The sequence below is a fragment of the Ovis aries genome, chromosome 14 (assembly GCF_016772045.2).
Source record: "Ovis aries strain OAR_USU_Benz2616 breed Rambouillet chromosome 14, ARS-UI_Ramb_v3.0, whole genome shotgun sequence".
Classification (NCBI taxonomy): Eukaryota; Metazoa; Chordata; class Mammalia; order Artiodactyla; family Bovidae; genus Ovis; species Ovis aries.
The window spans coordinates 57,415,083-57,431,293 of NC_056067.1; the positions used below are offsets into that span (position 1 = coordinate 57,415,083).

General features: G+C 41.8%; 1 protein-coding gene across 5 annotated transcripts in view; it reads right to left on the reverse strand.

The window, feature by feature from the left end:
• Positions 1-16,211, reverse strand: part of LOC105601977 (zinc finger protein 519-like) — a 58,739-nt gene that overhangs the window by 27,600 nt on the left and 14,928 nt on the right. For 2 of the 5 annotated variants that reach the window (XR_009596385.1, XR_009596386.1), the window contains exons 1-2: positions 7,381-7,559; positions 6,812-6,907 (exon numbers count right to left, since the gene is read on the reverse strand). Coding sequence is in view for 2 of the 5 variants with exons in the window: in XM_042231057.2 (XP_042086991.1) it covers positions 2,104-3,192 (1,089 nt within the window). In the remaining 3 variants the exon portion in view is untranslated. Of the gene's footprint in view, positions 1-933; positions 3,842-6,779; positions 6,908-7,380; positions 7,560-16,211 lie in introns of those variants that run through there. The other 3 variants (XM_042231057.2, XM_042231058.1, XR_006055971.1) reach the window with 3 other exon arrangements.

Consider the following 16,211-nt stretch of genomic DNA (forward strand, 5'->3'; position numbering starts at 1 on the left):
GAAGTCGCTCAGTCGTGTCCGACTCTTAGCGACCCCATGGACTACAGCCTACCAGGCTCCTCCATCCATGGGATTTTCCAGGCAAGAGTACTGGAGTGGGGTGCCATTGCCTTCTCCATAGATAGCATAAAATTGTATAAATATGATTCCAGATTTTGATAAATATGGCTCTAATTATATATTTTGTGACTTTCTTAAATTTACATTTGTTAAAAGGAACCTCCAGCAGGAATGGAGAGTCTCAGTTCAACAAAAAAGCACAATGGAAATTGATGCAGATGAGTTTATTACTCAAGGTCTTGAGTGAATTAACAGCAAGACTTGAGGGCCCCCTGAGGGAGGTCAAGGCTAGAACCAGGCAGAGAAAACTCCAGTACTTGGGGTTCAGGCCTTTCTAAGGGACCCTGCTGTGGGCTCCCCAGGCTGAGCATGGATGGGTCCCTTCAAACCAAGAGGAGCAGGATTCTGGTGAGCGCTGTGAGGGTGTCATTGAAGGGGGGCCTGTGCAGTAGACCCTGGGGTTCAGCAAGACTGCTGATCTCAAGGAAGGGGGTCATCTAGTGGAGGTGCTCACAGGACTGGCTGCTGTGAGTTCAAGGACCTGCAGGCTGCCTGCTCCCCAGACAGACGCTGAGGCAGCAACAGCACGGGGCAGTCAGGGAAGCTCTCAACAGTACTCTGTCTGATCCTTCTTATTAGAACGGTCACCATGTCCCAGCAGTTACAGAGAAGGGGCGGGGGAAGATACATTGTAGAAATTATGGAAAATATGTGAGATTATTTGAGGATTAAGGGCAGTAAAGAAACTAATTTCTATAGATGCCATCCCTCTGTGCTAGCAAATAGTTTATGCTCAATTCTTCTCTGCAACCTTAGACAAGGTGGGAGAGGTTAAAGTTGGTGGTGGGTTAACACTTCATTCCACATCAACTGTAACACTAAAAACCACTCAGTTTTATCAATTAACATATATTAATAGCACATACAGTTGACATAAAACCTTTTACAGTTCACTGTGGGATCCTTGATCAAAATAACTGATTACAAGCACAGAGAAAGATATTCATTCCTTTGATATAATGATCTGAGAAAAGTATTTCTATCGTGTACAGAATGGAGGCTAATTGTTTCATAAACAGGAACCTATGTTAATCACATGACTCTTCCAGGAAGGGTGTCCAGTACTTTTCTAGGGTATCAGAGATGTCATTATTTCATGTCAACCAATATTCTGTTGATATTATAAAGACATATATAAAGATATATCAAGATTTAAGTGAACTGTTGATATGATAAAGATACATCAAGATTTTGGTGATATTATAAAGATATACCAAGATTTTAGTGAACTGTCATTGTTTCATCCTTAAAAAACAAGTGACATAACTAGTGAAAACTTAGAACAAACCTGTCTTACTTTAATACACAGAATAATTCCCTGATCACTGACATCATGGGGACCTCCAGGGATATTGACTTCAGTGACAGAATGCCTCCATTTAGATGTTCACTGTACATTTTACATTACTGTGTCCTTAATCTTCTAATGAAGAATAAATATAAATCATGCCCATCTAATACACAAGGGCTTCTCTTATCTTTAAGGCATCAACCATCAAAAACATAAGTTCATATACAGTAATTCTCCTTTAGAGTGAATTCGGAGAAGAGCAACTGATGAAATGCCTTCTAGCACACATTCTCTGATAGTTATTTAGATTTGATTATTGATTAACTACTTTCCTACATCTGTTTTTACATCATTCACATATCTTTCTTGTATAAACACACGCTCATGTTTTCTAAAGTGTGTATTTAGGACAAATCTCTTTCAGCACTTATTATATTACTAGGGTTTCTCTTCAATATGTGTTCTCTGATGTTGAGTGAGGTGAGAGCTCTGATTAAAGCCTTTGCCACTTTCCTTACATTCAGGTTTTTAAGTTTCTCTGAAAGATGAATTCTCTGATGTTGACCAAGACTTGAGCTTTGGGTAAAGGCTTTGCCATGTTTCTTTACATCTGGATGATTTCTGCCCAATGTGAACTCGCTGACGTTGAGTAAGGCTTGAAATTTGGTAAGATTTTGCCACAATCCTTACATTTATAAGGTTTCTCTCCAAGTACGAATTATCTGATGTCTAGAAAGACTTGACTTCTGATTAAAGGCTTTACCACATTCTGTACATTTATAAACCCTTCTTGTAGGATGAATTTGCTCATGTTGAGTAAGATGTGATTTACAATTAAAGGCTTTGCCATAATATTTACATTTATAAGGTTTCTCTCTAGTATGGATTCGCTGATGTTGAGGAAGACTTGAGCCGTGCCTAAAGGCTTCGCCACACTCTGCACATTCATACTGCTTCTCCCCAGTATGAATTATCTGATATTGAGTTAGGCTTCCATGCCGCTTCAAAGACTTGTCACATTCTGTGCATTTATAAGGCTTCTTTTCAGTGTGAATTTGCTGATGTTGAATAAGATGTGAGCCACAGATAAAGGCTTTGGCACATTCTCTGCATTTGTATAGAGTATCCCCAATATGAATTCGCTGATGCATAGTGAAATATGAACACCTATTAAAGGCTTTGCCACATTCTCTACAGCCGTAACACTTTTCTCCAGTATGAATTACCTGAGTAAGATTTAAGCAACAGGTATAGAGTTTGCCACATTCCTTACATTTATAATGTCTCTCCCCAGCATGGGTTCGTTGATGTTGAGTAAGACACGAGGGACAGATAAAGGCTTTGCCACACTCTGTACATTTGAAAGGCTTCCTTTCTGTATGGATTTTCCTATGGCTACTTAGTTTTAATGATTTAGTGACTATTTCCCCACATGTGTTACTCTTGTAATGTTTCTCCACATTCTCAGTACTCTGCTGTTGAATAAGTTGACAAGACTGATTACAAACTTTACTATATTCACTACAATTATAAGCCTTCTTTCCAATATCCACACTTTTATACAGAGAAACATCTGCTCTTTGATAAAAGATATTCCTACATTTATTACTTCCAGAATCATTGTCTAAAAATTTATTTCCCTGGTGTTTCATGAAGCTTGAGCCTTGGTCAATGTTATGTCCAGTTTCATTGAATAAATACTTTCTCACTCCATCATAAAGACTCTTGTAATTATTGGGGGTAGAGCTCTTGCTTAAAGCCTTACTCATTTTACGACACATGAAAAGTTGTCCCGCATTAACTACACCCCATATGCATTGACCATTGATGTTTGAATAAAGTCTCTTCCATTATTATCAACATTGCAGATTTTGGAAAAGGGAAAAAATATTTGTTGTTTGAAGAATACTGAACCCTTGCTAAAGGATCCTTCAAGCTGATTACACTGGTAATCTTTTCCCTCATTCAAAAATTTCTGGTCTTCAGACATATTTGAATGTATGTTTAATTGAATATTGCATTTAGAGTGGTTTGAATGATTATCTGCAGTGGAGACTAGATGACTTTCCAGATTTTCCACAGTTCCTTTCAGAGAACATGTATATGTCAAAAAATGATGTGGGTCTTTGCTGACAAACATACACTTCTCTGCAGATGTTAATGACTTAAATTGGTGTTTTTTCCAGTTTGAATCACAACCTTGATTTCTCTTGGCAGTAATGCTTACATTATGAGAAACTGTCCCAGTTGGGTTATGTCCATCATAACAACCTCTCTGCCCTTCACATGCCCTTGTATGTTCCCAGTCTTTCATTAAATGTAAACTTACAAGGTGAAATGTTTCATATATTTTTAGGTTTTCTATTGGGCATAAATCTTCAAAGCCTGGATTTCTGGGCATCACACACTGGGTGTGTAGAGAAGACGCAGCTGAAAGGGCAAATAATAAGTTATTCTACTTACTATTCTCAGTGAATATAGTTTACAATTTACATAAAACTGATACACCCTTAGCTAGATTAAGAATGAAACAGAGAAGGAAGGAGTCAAAATGACAGGGGATTAGGAAGACATGGAATTCATCTCTCTACACAAATGCATCAATACATCTAGAAATGGATTAAGTCTCACAGAGCCCCTACTGAACACTAGCAGAGGACCATGGACACTTAAAAGGACAAGAAAGATTCTGTTTAGCCAGGTGGGGCCAAAGAAAATGAAGGAAAGGGAAGAGGAGAGGAAGTGGGATGGGACCTGCAACCCTTGGGGGAGCTCACTAGGACAGAAGGGATCCTCATTCTCTTATGGGAAGAGAAGGCAGAACCTGCTAGAGGCAGGCAAGACAGAGTGAGACCTCTACAGATGGTACTAACCACAGCCCTGCTCCCCAAGCCTGAGAGGGGTGTCCACCACTGCACACAAGGGCTGGGTCCTGAAATGTGGGGTTTGGAGAGCAGACCCAGGCAGAGGACTGCTGTTGACTGTGAGGAGACATCCTGAGGGGATAGGAGGGAGGGAGGAGCTCTGCAAACAGGAATGCTTGTGGAGGAAGCCTGAACTACCAGAGAAGCAGAGCAGCGTTGTTGAGTGATGCCCAAAGGGAAGAACCACCACTGCAGCCCCTCTCCTCCTATGCCAGCCCCTTCTGGAGAGGCACTAGCAAGGACTCCCACAGGGTTGGGTGATCTCACAACCCCAGCTGCTGCCTCCTCCCCTATGACCCTCCCCACCAGGGTGGACTCCTGTGCTCCAGGGCAGCCCTAGGAGAAGGTGCCTGTGGGTGGCCCACATGCACTGAGGGGGTGGAAAACACAGCTGAGCCCCAGGGTCATGCACCTAAGGAAGAAAAGTGAAATCTCACAGCTGCACAGACCACGGTTTTATACCCCTACAATTGGCTTTGTCAACTCAGCACCTACAGAAAGCCTGATTAGACAATAAGGACTCCCACAGTCCTGATAGGTGTAGCTTTAGCAGCTGTAGACTTTGTGAGCTTGTACTTGAGGGAGCTGGACCACGCCAGTCTGAGCGGCCCCCATGGCGCCACAGCGGGTCCAGCTACATGAATGCAATCCTGGGCCCTTACTTCAGTGGATCTATGCTGGTAACCTGCTGAAAACATCTGAGAGACACCAGGGCCATATGCCAGCATGCCGATGGTTCAGGTGGGGCCAAGGGCAGTGCCAACCAGGATCGCATGAGAGCTCGCAGAAGGCATGAAACGTGACACACAGAACACTCCCCGAGGTGAACCTCCCCAGAGGAGCCATCCTCAGTGGCTTCTCTCCCAGCGGGTGTGCTCCAGTCCCACTGCCTCCACCACAGATTAGAATCACGGTGAAGAAACAGATCTGGGGGCTTCTACTCCACAAACCAGGGAGCAGACCCCGCCACAGACAGGGCAGTGACAACCACAGAGCCAAGGAGAAGCTCCCCTCAATATTCAGGGCAGGCTCGGGTCACAATAACAGCAATCAAAAGTCCATCAAGGGGATAAGGGTACAAGCCTCTGGACCAGCTTCACCCCCCAGGGGGCAGACACCAGGAGCAAGAGGAACTATTAACACGATCCTGCAGGCTGCAGAAAGGAGACCACAAGCACAGAAAATTTCACAAAATGAGATGAAGAATGAAAAAGAAATATGTTGTAGAGAAAGGACCAAGATAAAAACCTACAAGAACAACTAAGTCAAGAATAGTTAATCTAATGATTACTTTTTGCTTTAACTAATCTTAAATTGAGATACCAAGCATTTTCACAGATACTAGGTGCCTATTAATTCTTTAACCCACTTTTTCCACATGTTTTCACTTGAGCATATTCTATTAGATGTTTGAATCTAAAAATAAGTGATATTGGCAGAGAGCTAATCAGAAAGTGAGGATGTATAGGATAAAGTCCTGGGATGCTTCATAACAAACAAGACAAACATAATAAAAGTAGTAGTTCTTATGAAATTAAATAAGAAGTGAGACTTTATAAATGTGGTAAGAACACAGGGAACTCTACTCAGTGCTCTGCGGAGACCTAAGTGGGGAGGAAATATAAAAAAGTATATATATATATATATATATATATATATATATATATGATTTTCTTTGCTATACAGCAGCACATTGTTAAACATCTACAGTCAAATAAAAATTTTTTAAAGATTTCTTGACATAATCTAAAAAGCTTAATAGTGAGAAACAACCGGAAAAATTATGGTAGAAAATGTTCTAAGCTCTCATGCCAATTTATTTTAACATTCTTTGAGTTAAATGAATATATTAAAGTATTTTAACATTGAAGAATTGGGGCAAATACACGTAAGATATTTAACATGAGTTCATATAAAGGAAAAAGAAACTTTGAAATAAACCTGGGATTTGCATTTTCTCATTTTAGGAAGATTTGGCTTTATGCAGTGAAGAAATTATTTGAGTATGAAATTTATAAGGCCATATTTGTAGTTTCCAGTGGATTAGAAATTATAAGAAAACAAATGTCTGTCCCCAGTATTTCTAGAACTTTGGCAGTTTGTCTACAACTCCACCCAAACATTTCTGTCTAGAGTTAGAAACAAACTTTAAAAGAAGTGTCATGGACACAGTTTTCCTAGAATCCCCAAGAAATGAAAGAGCAGCCAACTCATACAGGTTGTTGCAGGCCAAGGGGAGAATTTCAGTTCTCATTGTGATTGAGAAAAGTAATCACTGGAGATGAATTCATGCATGATTAAAGAGACAGAATGGAAACTGTGATATTCATCTATGACAGCAACAGAAAGAAACCCAGACTTCTCCAAAATCATTTCCACTGAAGCAGATCTTCCCAAACCACATGACAAAGGATGACTTCCTCACTGATCCTTGGAGCTCTCACCTGAGTCATAGGCCCCATCCACTCAGACATACCTGTGTATACAGGTATTGTCTCCATTCTCCTTATATTCCTGGAATCCTTCATTCACTCCAGAAACGTAACCAGGTCCAGCTTAGAGACCACGAGGCCTGTTTATCAGAGAAAGGAGATTCATCAGTTTCCAATCCAATATGTATTCAGGTGAGAAGACAAGGTGTGGTAGAATATTGACACAGCCTAGAAAAATGATTTCCCCAAATACTTTATTGAAAGCACCTATAAACACTAACAAAAACATAAAGAACAGATCCTGAGATTCTGGTCTAGTACTACTAGGGAAAAGTAAGTAGTAGAAATGAGGATACAACTATTTTATACTGAACTCATAAAACTCCTAGTAATCTAGAGAGAAGGAGGCAGATTAGCTCAAGAAAGAGGAAGGTTGGAATGATAAAGAATCACCATGAAGTCTTTCTAATCTCATAAACTCCCATTCTTTTCCTAGAAAGCAGGGATCTGAAACTCTATTATAAGAAGCAGAAGATTTCAGGAGATATTCTAGAAATGCAGGAACCAAAACCCAGTGGGTAGAGAAGGGATTCTGGAAGGCAGTTATCCTCACCCAAGGAGGCCAGGTTCCTGTAGCTCTCTAACATCACGTCCCTGTACAATTCTCTCTGCCCGAGGTCCAGGCATTCCCACTCCTCTTGAGCGAAGTCTATGGCCACATCCCAGAATGTCAGCCGTCCCTGAAATACAAAGTACAGGTTCCATGTGGCCATGGGAAGACTTCTAATGTGACCCAAGAGGAAACCAGCAGGAGAAATGGTTTTGTAATACCAGAAGAATGTCTGGTATTACACAAGAATAAAATTTTCCAATGTTCTCTACCATATTTCTAACCTCAGAAAAAAAGGAGATGGTATATGATTCACAAAAGCACTGTAGAGATCCTTTTTATCTGGGAGAAAAACTATGGTATGATGTGATCTATAGAGGCATGTTTTCTTGGAGTGTTGTTCTTGTGTTATACAGGATAAACTGTCTATCAACCAAACTGGGAATAGTTTTCTCCAAACTGGGAATATTTTTTAAAAGGAGATTCTAATTCAGGAATTCTGGAGTGGGGCCAGAGTTGTTCTTTAACAAGCTCATTTCTAATTGAATCAGGTTCATGAATGGCATTGTGAGTAGCACAGAGGCAGAAGAGCCAGGTAGGGCTTCTCTGGTGGCTCAGCTGGTAAAGAATCTTCATGCAATGTGGGAGACCTGGGTTTGATCCCTGGGTTGAGAAGATCCTCTGGAGAAGGGGATCTTCAGTATTCTGGCCTGGAGAATTCCATGGACTGTATAGTCCATGGGATTGCAAAGACTTGAACAGCCAGGTAAGAATTCATAGTTAATATTGAACTGTACATATTTTACAGACTTTACAGGTTTAATGGAATAGTAAGCATAGAAAAAAACAGTCCTGTTGATATTTAGTATATACCATATATCTTTCTAAAAGTTTTTACATAGTCTTGAATGAGCCACATAAATAATTTAGATCAATAATATTGCTATAATGCTTATTTTAGAATATTTTGACAGGTATTCAGTAAATGGTAGAGCTTGGGTTTTCTTTAGTTGATATGAACTACAATTTATTTTTTAAAAAACACATTTTTTCCTGTCTTCTAACTTCATTGAGGTTTTCAATGGCTAAGTCAAGGATCTCTCTTGGTAAATGTCACACTGCACTTGAAAACATCTTTTGATATTTGTTCTAAGACAATTCCACATTGATATGAGAACAGACTCTATGATTTAAAAAACTTTAGACCATGAAATTTTTGTACCTTGTTTTATGTAGCAAGATATGTTCCAGTTGGAGAAGAAAATGGAAACCCACTCCAGTATTCTTGCCTGGAGAATCCCATGGATAGAAGAGCCTGGTAGGCTACAGTCCATGGGGTCACAAAGAGTCAGATACAACTGAAGTGACTTAACACATATGTTCCAGTGTCTCCTAGTTTGCAGGATATTGGAAGTCAAATAGAATTTGTATCCTACTGTTGTGTCCAAATTATATAAATCTTAATTATGTTGAATTGGTTCATGGTGCTTTTCAGGTCTAAATATATCCTTCTACTTTTAGAAATTAAATTGAATTAACTTCAATAAATCATAATTCATTCATTTTAGAATGAATATTCCGTTAACTTTGGAGAGCTTGATATTGAAACTCCAACTAAAAATCTTAATTTATCTACTTAAAAAGACAATAAAATCAAGATGATTTTTCACTGGTTAAATCTCATCACATTTTTGTGGACGATAATCTGTATTTTTTAAACACACTAATGTGCAAACACACAAACCAATATGAAATAAATTAGGACTCTAAATTAGAGTCCTTTATTTCTTTCAAAATCTGTATCACTTGTGCTGAGCTATATTTTAGAAATTTAACATAGTCGCACAAACATTAGGAATATGACTATTATAAGTGCTTTGGAAAATAAAAAGAGGTGATAAGATTATGTCTGAAATATGAGGGTGGAGTGTAATGGAAACTACTGGACCTGGGCTTGAGTAAGGAAACCTCTACTCCCCAAATCCAATATCCCTACTAAACACAGGTGTGTTCATTATTCAAAGCAAAGATAAACCAAGAAGGTATGGATTTCTACCATAACTGGTGGCTTATGCATGTCTCTCACTAACCAGTTCAGTGTATACAATCCCTTGAGGTCAGGTCCCCACTCTAAGAAGTTCTGAATCTGCAGGTCTGAAGTAGGGCCATGAAATGAGTCTTTAGCAAATTCCCTGTTTGTTCTTATGTTTCTCCCTCATGACCCACATTCAGGAGCCCTAAGGTCGAGCCCTTACACTCAGCACACCTGAGACTTCTCTGTGGGGTAGGATTTAGGAAAGGGATTTCTTAGGGCGGTCAAGGGGAGAACCAGCCACAGAAAGAGGCAGTAATTGGGATTTAGGCCTTTCTAAGTGACCCTGAGTGAAGTGCTGTGGGCTCCCCAGGCCGAGTGTGGATGGGTCCATTCAAACCAAAAGGAGCAGGATTCTGGTGAGTGCTGTGAGGGTGTCACTGAAGGGGGGCTGTGCAGTAGACCCTGGGGTTCAGCAAGACTGCTGGTCTCAAGGAAAGGGGTCATCTAGTGGAGGTGCTCACAGGACTGGCTGGTGTGAGCTCAAGGACCTGCAGGCTGCCTGCTGCCTAGACAGACGCTGAGGCAGCAACAGCACGGAGCAGTCAGAGAAGCTCTTAACAGTACTCTGTATAATCCTTCTTATTAGAACCAACACAGTGTCCCTGCAGTTACAGAGAGGGAAAAAGATATAGTGTAGAAATGGTGGAAAATATATGACGTCATTAGAGATTTAAAGCCAGTAAGGAAACTAATTTCTACAGATGCCATCTCTCTGTGCTACCAAATAGTTTATTGTTGTTATTTCTTCCCTGAAACCTCTAATAAGGTGGGAGAGGTTAATGGTGGCAGCTGGTTAACACTTCATTCATTAAAATCAATAACAGAAACCATTCACTTTTTATTAATTAGCATGTATTAATTTCACACATAGTTGAAATAAAACATTTTACAATTCACTGTGTGATCATTGATTAAAATCCAAATTACAAGTGTAGAGAAAGCTATTTATTTTCCTGATATAGCAATCTGAGAATTGTGATTTCTGTGATTTACAAAACAGAAGCTAGTGAACAGACATATACTAATTATAGGACTTTTTCAGGAAGGGTTTCCCACACATTTCTAGGTTATCACAAAAGATGTCTTTATTTCAACGTTGTCAACTAATGTTCATGACTTCTGATATTATAAAGATAACATCAATATTTTAGTGAGCTGTCATTGTGTTCTCTTATCACAAATCAAGTGATATAACTATTGAAAATTTAAAGCCAATTTGTCTTACTTTAATACATGAAAAGATTCCATGATCGCTTACATCATGGTGACCTCCAAGGATATTTGACACGAATAACAAACACTTCTAGTTAGATGTTCATTGTACATTTTACATTATAGTGTCCATCTTCTAATGGAGAATAGATATAAATGGTTGCAACACAATATAGAAGGGTTTCTCTTCTCTTTGAAGCACAAACCATCAAAAACCTACGTTTGCATACACACTAGAAACGAAGCATAGTGTGGCTTATTTGAGAGCTGAATGACATTCATTTTGGTTTTCAAATAATTTCAAATTATGTCATTATAAACAAGGGTACATCGCTAATAATTGTCACTTTCTAAGCATCAACCCTCCCTCTCAGGAGCCATACTAAGCCACTCAGCCACTGATTGGCTGGGAGGCAGGCCCGTGCGGTCGCTGATTGGCTGCTGGGTATACGCTTACATCACCCGCTCAGGAGGCAAGCAGCCACGATCTAGAGTGGTCTCCGCACAGCCTTCTTCTTGTAGATACATAGGTCGTTGTGGGGCCTCACGAGGCCTCACGGGGCTGCACTCTGGCTGTTGGCTCTCCTGTCAGTTGTTGAGTGGAGAACCTGTGCTGGCACTGGCCAAACTGGGCTTCCATGAGAGTCGGGCATCTCTGTCAGTCACTGTGACCTTGGGCAGTTAGGCAGCCGGAGGTGAGTAGGCCTTCCAAGGTGGCTGTCCGGCCTGAGAGGCCCCCGAGGCCAATTCTGGATCAGGTTGGGAGGCTTCCTGAGAGCCAGCTCACCAGCTAGCCAGTCAGTTCACCGGGATCCTGTCTCTGTATTCCTCAGCCTGCCACCAAGTGGGTCACCCGGTCAGCCTGAAGAGCAGCCAGGGGATCACCAATCTGCCAATAAGACCATCAGTCTCTGTGTCAACAGAGGATCAGGCTAGTGCCCTGATGAGTCTGCGGTGAGTCCCCTCATAAATCATTTAATCGGATAATCCACCCCCTTCACAGCCTGCCCTGTTAATCAGTCCAATTAGGCTCCCTGTAAATCTGCTTCCTAATAAGCTAATCCCCCTGCCAGGCACTCAGTCATTAGTCACACAGTTATCCTGCCTGTAAGCCAGCTAATCGGTTTCACTGTTAGTCCCTGATTTCTCTAGAAAACTCATTTTCCAGGCTTCTAAGTAGGTCAGTCATCCAAAAGTCAGTCCCGCCCTTACCAAGTCTGGAAAATTTGCTGCATCTCCTGCACTCTGCTTCAGAAATATACAGACAGAGGTGTGCTAAGGTCAAAGAACTGCCTGGGGCCCTTGGAACGAGACACAGAGGTAAAATTGAGAGGAGAGGCAATGCATGAAGGGAAATAGAAGGAGAGGGGAAAAAGAGGGTGCATGAGGAGTCATTCAACTCATCTCTAAAGGCTGGCCGAGAGGAGCAAGAAGAAATCAGAATTTTAGAGCTTGGCTGATCATCACATCTCAAACAGTCAAGCTCACTCATGTTATAGATGAAGAAATAAAAGGAGGGTCCCTTGTGTTCCAGTGGCTAAGACTGTGCTCCCAATGAAGGGAGGCTCAGTTCAATCCCTGGTCAGGGAACTAGATCCCATGAGCCACAGCTAAGATGCCATGGAGTCAAATAGATAAATACAGATATAAAAAAGAAGAAGAAATAAAAAAACCAGAGAGGGTAAAATAGTTGACCAAGGTTATTTAGTGATTTACTGGCCAAGCCTGGGCCAAGACCCAGACAGGGCTCATCCTAACACCCAAATGCAGTTTTAAATTGGAGAAAGGAAAAGGGAATAAAAATGGCAGTGCAAAAAGGGAATGGCTGTAGGGTGTGAAGAAGAGAAAATACTATCATTTCACCCCAGAATCTATCCTCAGTACAGTAAGGATCTCCAGAGCTGCCACCTTGGGCCAAGTCATCATCACATTTTCTGACTGACTGCATGGTCCCCCACTGGTCTCTGTGCTTTTGCTCTAGCCCCTGATGTGGTCCATTTTTCACACACCAGCCAGAGGGAACTCAAAACCAAATTAATCAGTTTATAGTCATGCCTCTTAATACACTCCAATGGAATTGCATTCATATTCCTCCTTGTGCCTTTTAGGAGCTCAGCCCACTTGGTATGTGACCTTGTCTCATGCCAGTCTCCCCCGCCCTTCACTGCCCTTCAGCAGCCCACTTTTTTTTCTCTCTCTCTTTTAAACATGCTGAACTCCTCAAGCTTTGCAGTTGCTGTTCCCTCAACCTGCAATTTTCCTTCCCCCAGCGTGGCCTGGCATTCCTTCCTCTAGGTTTCTGCTCAAATGTCACTGCCTTCAAGAAGCCTTCTTTGACCATCCTATCTAAACTGTTTCCCCATTGTCCCCCATCCCATAATTCCTATCATGTTGTCCTGGGTTCTTTTTCTTCATTGTATTTACAGTTATCAAGTTATGCTCACCGTCAGCTTGTTTTTTTGAGGACAGGGATTGTGTCATTCTTGCTTACTGCTAAAACCCTAAAGGAGTGCCTGGCATAAAGGAGGTGCTCAAACATGTTGGTTGACTGAAAGAATAAATGAAGAGTGCCATCACAAAGGCATGTGCTTCTTGGGACTTCTCTGGTGGTCCAGTGGTTAAGACTCTGTGCTGCCAATGTAGGGGGCCTGGGTTTGAGCCCTCCTGGGGGAACTAAGATCCCACATGCTGGCTGTGTGTCATGGCCAAAAACAAAAATGGCATGTGCTTCTCAAGAAAGGTTCCTGAGAAGGGGAAGACTGCTCATTGATGTAGAGTTTCTGGAGAGTGGTAGGGGATGAGATCAGACAAGGAAAGGGAATGGAGGGAATGGACCACGTCGTGCAGAACTTTGCCTTTTACTCTTGAGTGAGATGAGAACCGTTTGGAGACTTTTGAGAAGAGAAGGGGGCAGGATGATACTGAGGTGTTGATGGAATCCCTCCAGCTGCCATGCAGGGAGTAGCATGTACAGGACACAGATGAAGCAGCCAAGCCAGTGAGAAGATCATCGAACCATCTGGGTGAGGGGATGGTGGTTTGGGCCAGGGTGGCAGCAGTGCAGCTGGTTAAAAGTGGCCAGACTTTGAATATATTTTGGAAAACAATACCAACAAGGTTTTCTGACATATAAAAGAGTAGTGAAAGTGGACTCTGAAGTCTTGATTCTTGATTTCTTCTTGAATGTATTTTCTTTGATTTAGAGACATATTTCCTAAATTTTAGGTGATTGACTTTTTCCATTTTCTGAGATGAGGGCTGCGTTGCTGTGTGTGTGCTCAGTCTTGTCCAACTCTTTTTGACCCCCTGTACTGGAGCCCACCAGGCTCCTCTGTCCATGGGATTCTCTGGGCAAGAATACTGGAGTGGCTTTCCATTTTCTTCTCCAGTGGAGCTTCCCAATGCAGGGCTCGAACCCACGTCTCCTGCACTGGCAGAAGGATTCTTTACCTCTGAGCACCTGGGAAGCCCTGAGAATAGGGCAAGGCTGTTTAAACATTTAATAGTAATTTGTACAGTACCCATAGTGCCAGTTGGTCAGAGAATTTGGGGAGCTTATAATCTCTACACTCCTGAAAGTTGGTGTGGAAAAAGAGAAACGAGTTTTAAGTTCATCTCTAACTGTATTTGCTTAGCGACTCTGGGAAAATCACTTATTTCTCTGAGTTTCCATGTTCTCCTCTATGAAGAGGAAATCATAACATTTAATTCCATAAGGCTTGTGGAAATAAATGAAAACCACCCAAATGAGAACAAACAGATTGATTCAGAGCTTGCTGTAGTGAGAGAGCCAGCCACCACCATTTGCATTCGGCAAAGACTACAAAGGCGGGCAGGGCAGTGGGAGTCCTTTAGAGTGGAAAAAAGTGAAGGAGTGTCAGCAGTGTTGGCAGATGATTTTAATCATGAGAAAGTTGGGGGTTAGCACCTTCTGTGGTTGGATTGGAGAGCATATTTGGTTTTCTTTGGTTGGTTCTGAGCTGGAAACAGGGGTAAACAATAAGGAACCTGATACGGAACAAACTGACTGTTCTAGGCTAACTGTCACTGCAGAAGTGGTTTGGTTTCTTGGACTAGTTGCTGGTAATTGAGGACCAGAGTCGTATATGTCATACAGCTGAGACTTGAGGGTCATATCTCTCAGGTTGTTGACAGGGATGTAAATGAGACTATGTGTATGTGAAATTGACAGATACATAGTAAACAATAAATACTAGTTTCAGTTAAAGGTTTTTAAAATCTCATCATAGCCTAATTAGGTGATTCTTTTTTTCTGCTTACTAATCCATCTTTGCTTCCCAAGTGGCTCAGCCTGCAATGCAGGAGATGCCAGCTGGATCCCTGGTTGAGGAACTAAGATTCCGCATGTCACGAGGTGCAGCCAAAACAAAAATAAATAAATAAAACTTTTACATAAATGAAATGATCAATTTTTCATTTCTCCTCTGTCCATGGAATTCTCCAGGCAAGAATACTGGAGTGGGTTGCCATTCCCTTCTCCAGGGGATATTCCCGACCCAGGGATCAAACCCGGTTCTCCCACATTGCTGGCAGATTCTTTACAGAACTGTATAAAAATGGTATATAAAAGAGCATGCACCTACCATCCAGCTTAAAATTTAAAACACTCACCCTTTGTACCCCTTCCCCAACCATATCTCCCACTAAAATCTAGTGATAACTGCTACCTTGAATTTAGCTCACATCATTCTATGTAGTAAGGAACTTAATGAAGCCCAAAGAGCGGTCTGGCCTTTGCCCTTGGCTTCCAGGAGGTATAATCTCTAAACCCTGGGAAGTCCTGCCTGATGGAGAGTCTCTGTTTGCCTGAGGTCCTGGCATCACACTGAAGAGTCTTCAACTGTGATTAAGGGCAGGAGCTGGCCGCACAAGACAGTTTAACAGCGTGATTTCCAGTGGGATCTTTGGATCCTGTGGTATCAGTCCACCTTCAGAAGGAGCAGGAGAATAAAATCTGCCGCAAGGGCAGATGCCCTCATGATAGAGGTCCAATAAAAACTCTGGTCACAGGGTTTGGGTGAGCTTCTCTGGTTGTCAGTCTTCTGGGCCTGTTGTCAGGCATAAACTCCAGAGCAGTTAAGTTGCTCTGTCTCTGACTCCTCAGGGAGAGGAGAACAGGAAGCTGTCTGGCTGGAACTTTCCCAGACTCTGCCCTCTGTGCTCCTTCTCTTGGCAGATTCTAATCTGTGTCCTTTAGATGCAAAAAAAAAAAAAAAACCCGTAACCTAAAACACCTTTCAGTGAATTCTGGAAGTGGATTCTTTTGTTTCCTATTTTTGGCTGAAACCTGCAGCATGTGGGGTCTTGGTTCCCCGACAAGGGATTGAACTCATGACCCCTGCATCAGAAGTGCTGAGTCTTAACCACTGGACCACCAGGGAAGTCCTTCTGTGAATTCTGGGAGTACTTCCAGTGAATTATCAAATCTGAGGGTAGTCTTGAGGGCCCCCAAACTTTCAATAGATGTCAAAAATGAGGGGCTTTTAGAAACCCCTGCAATCTGCGG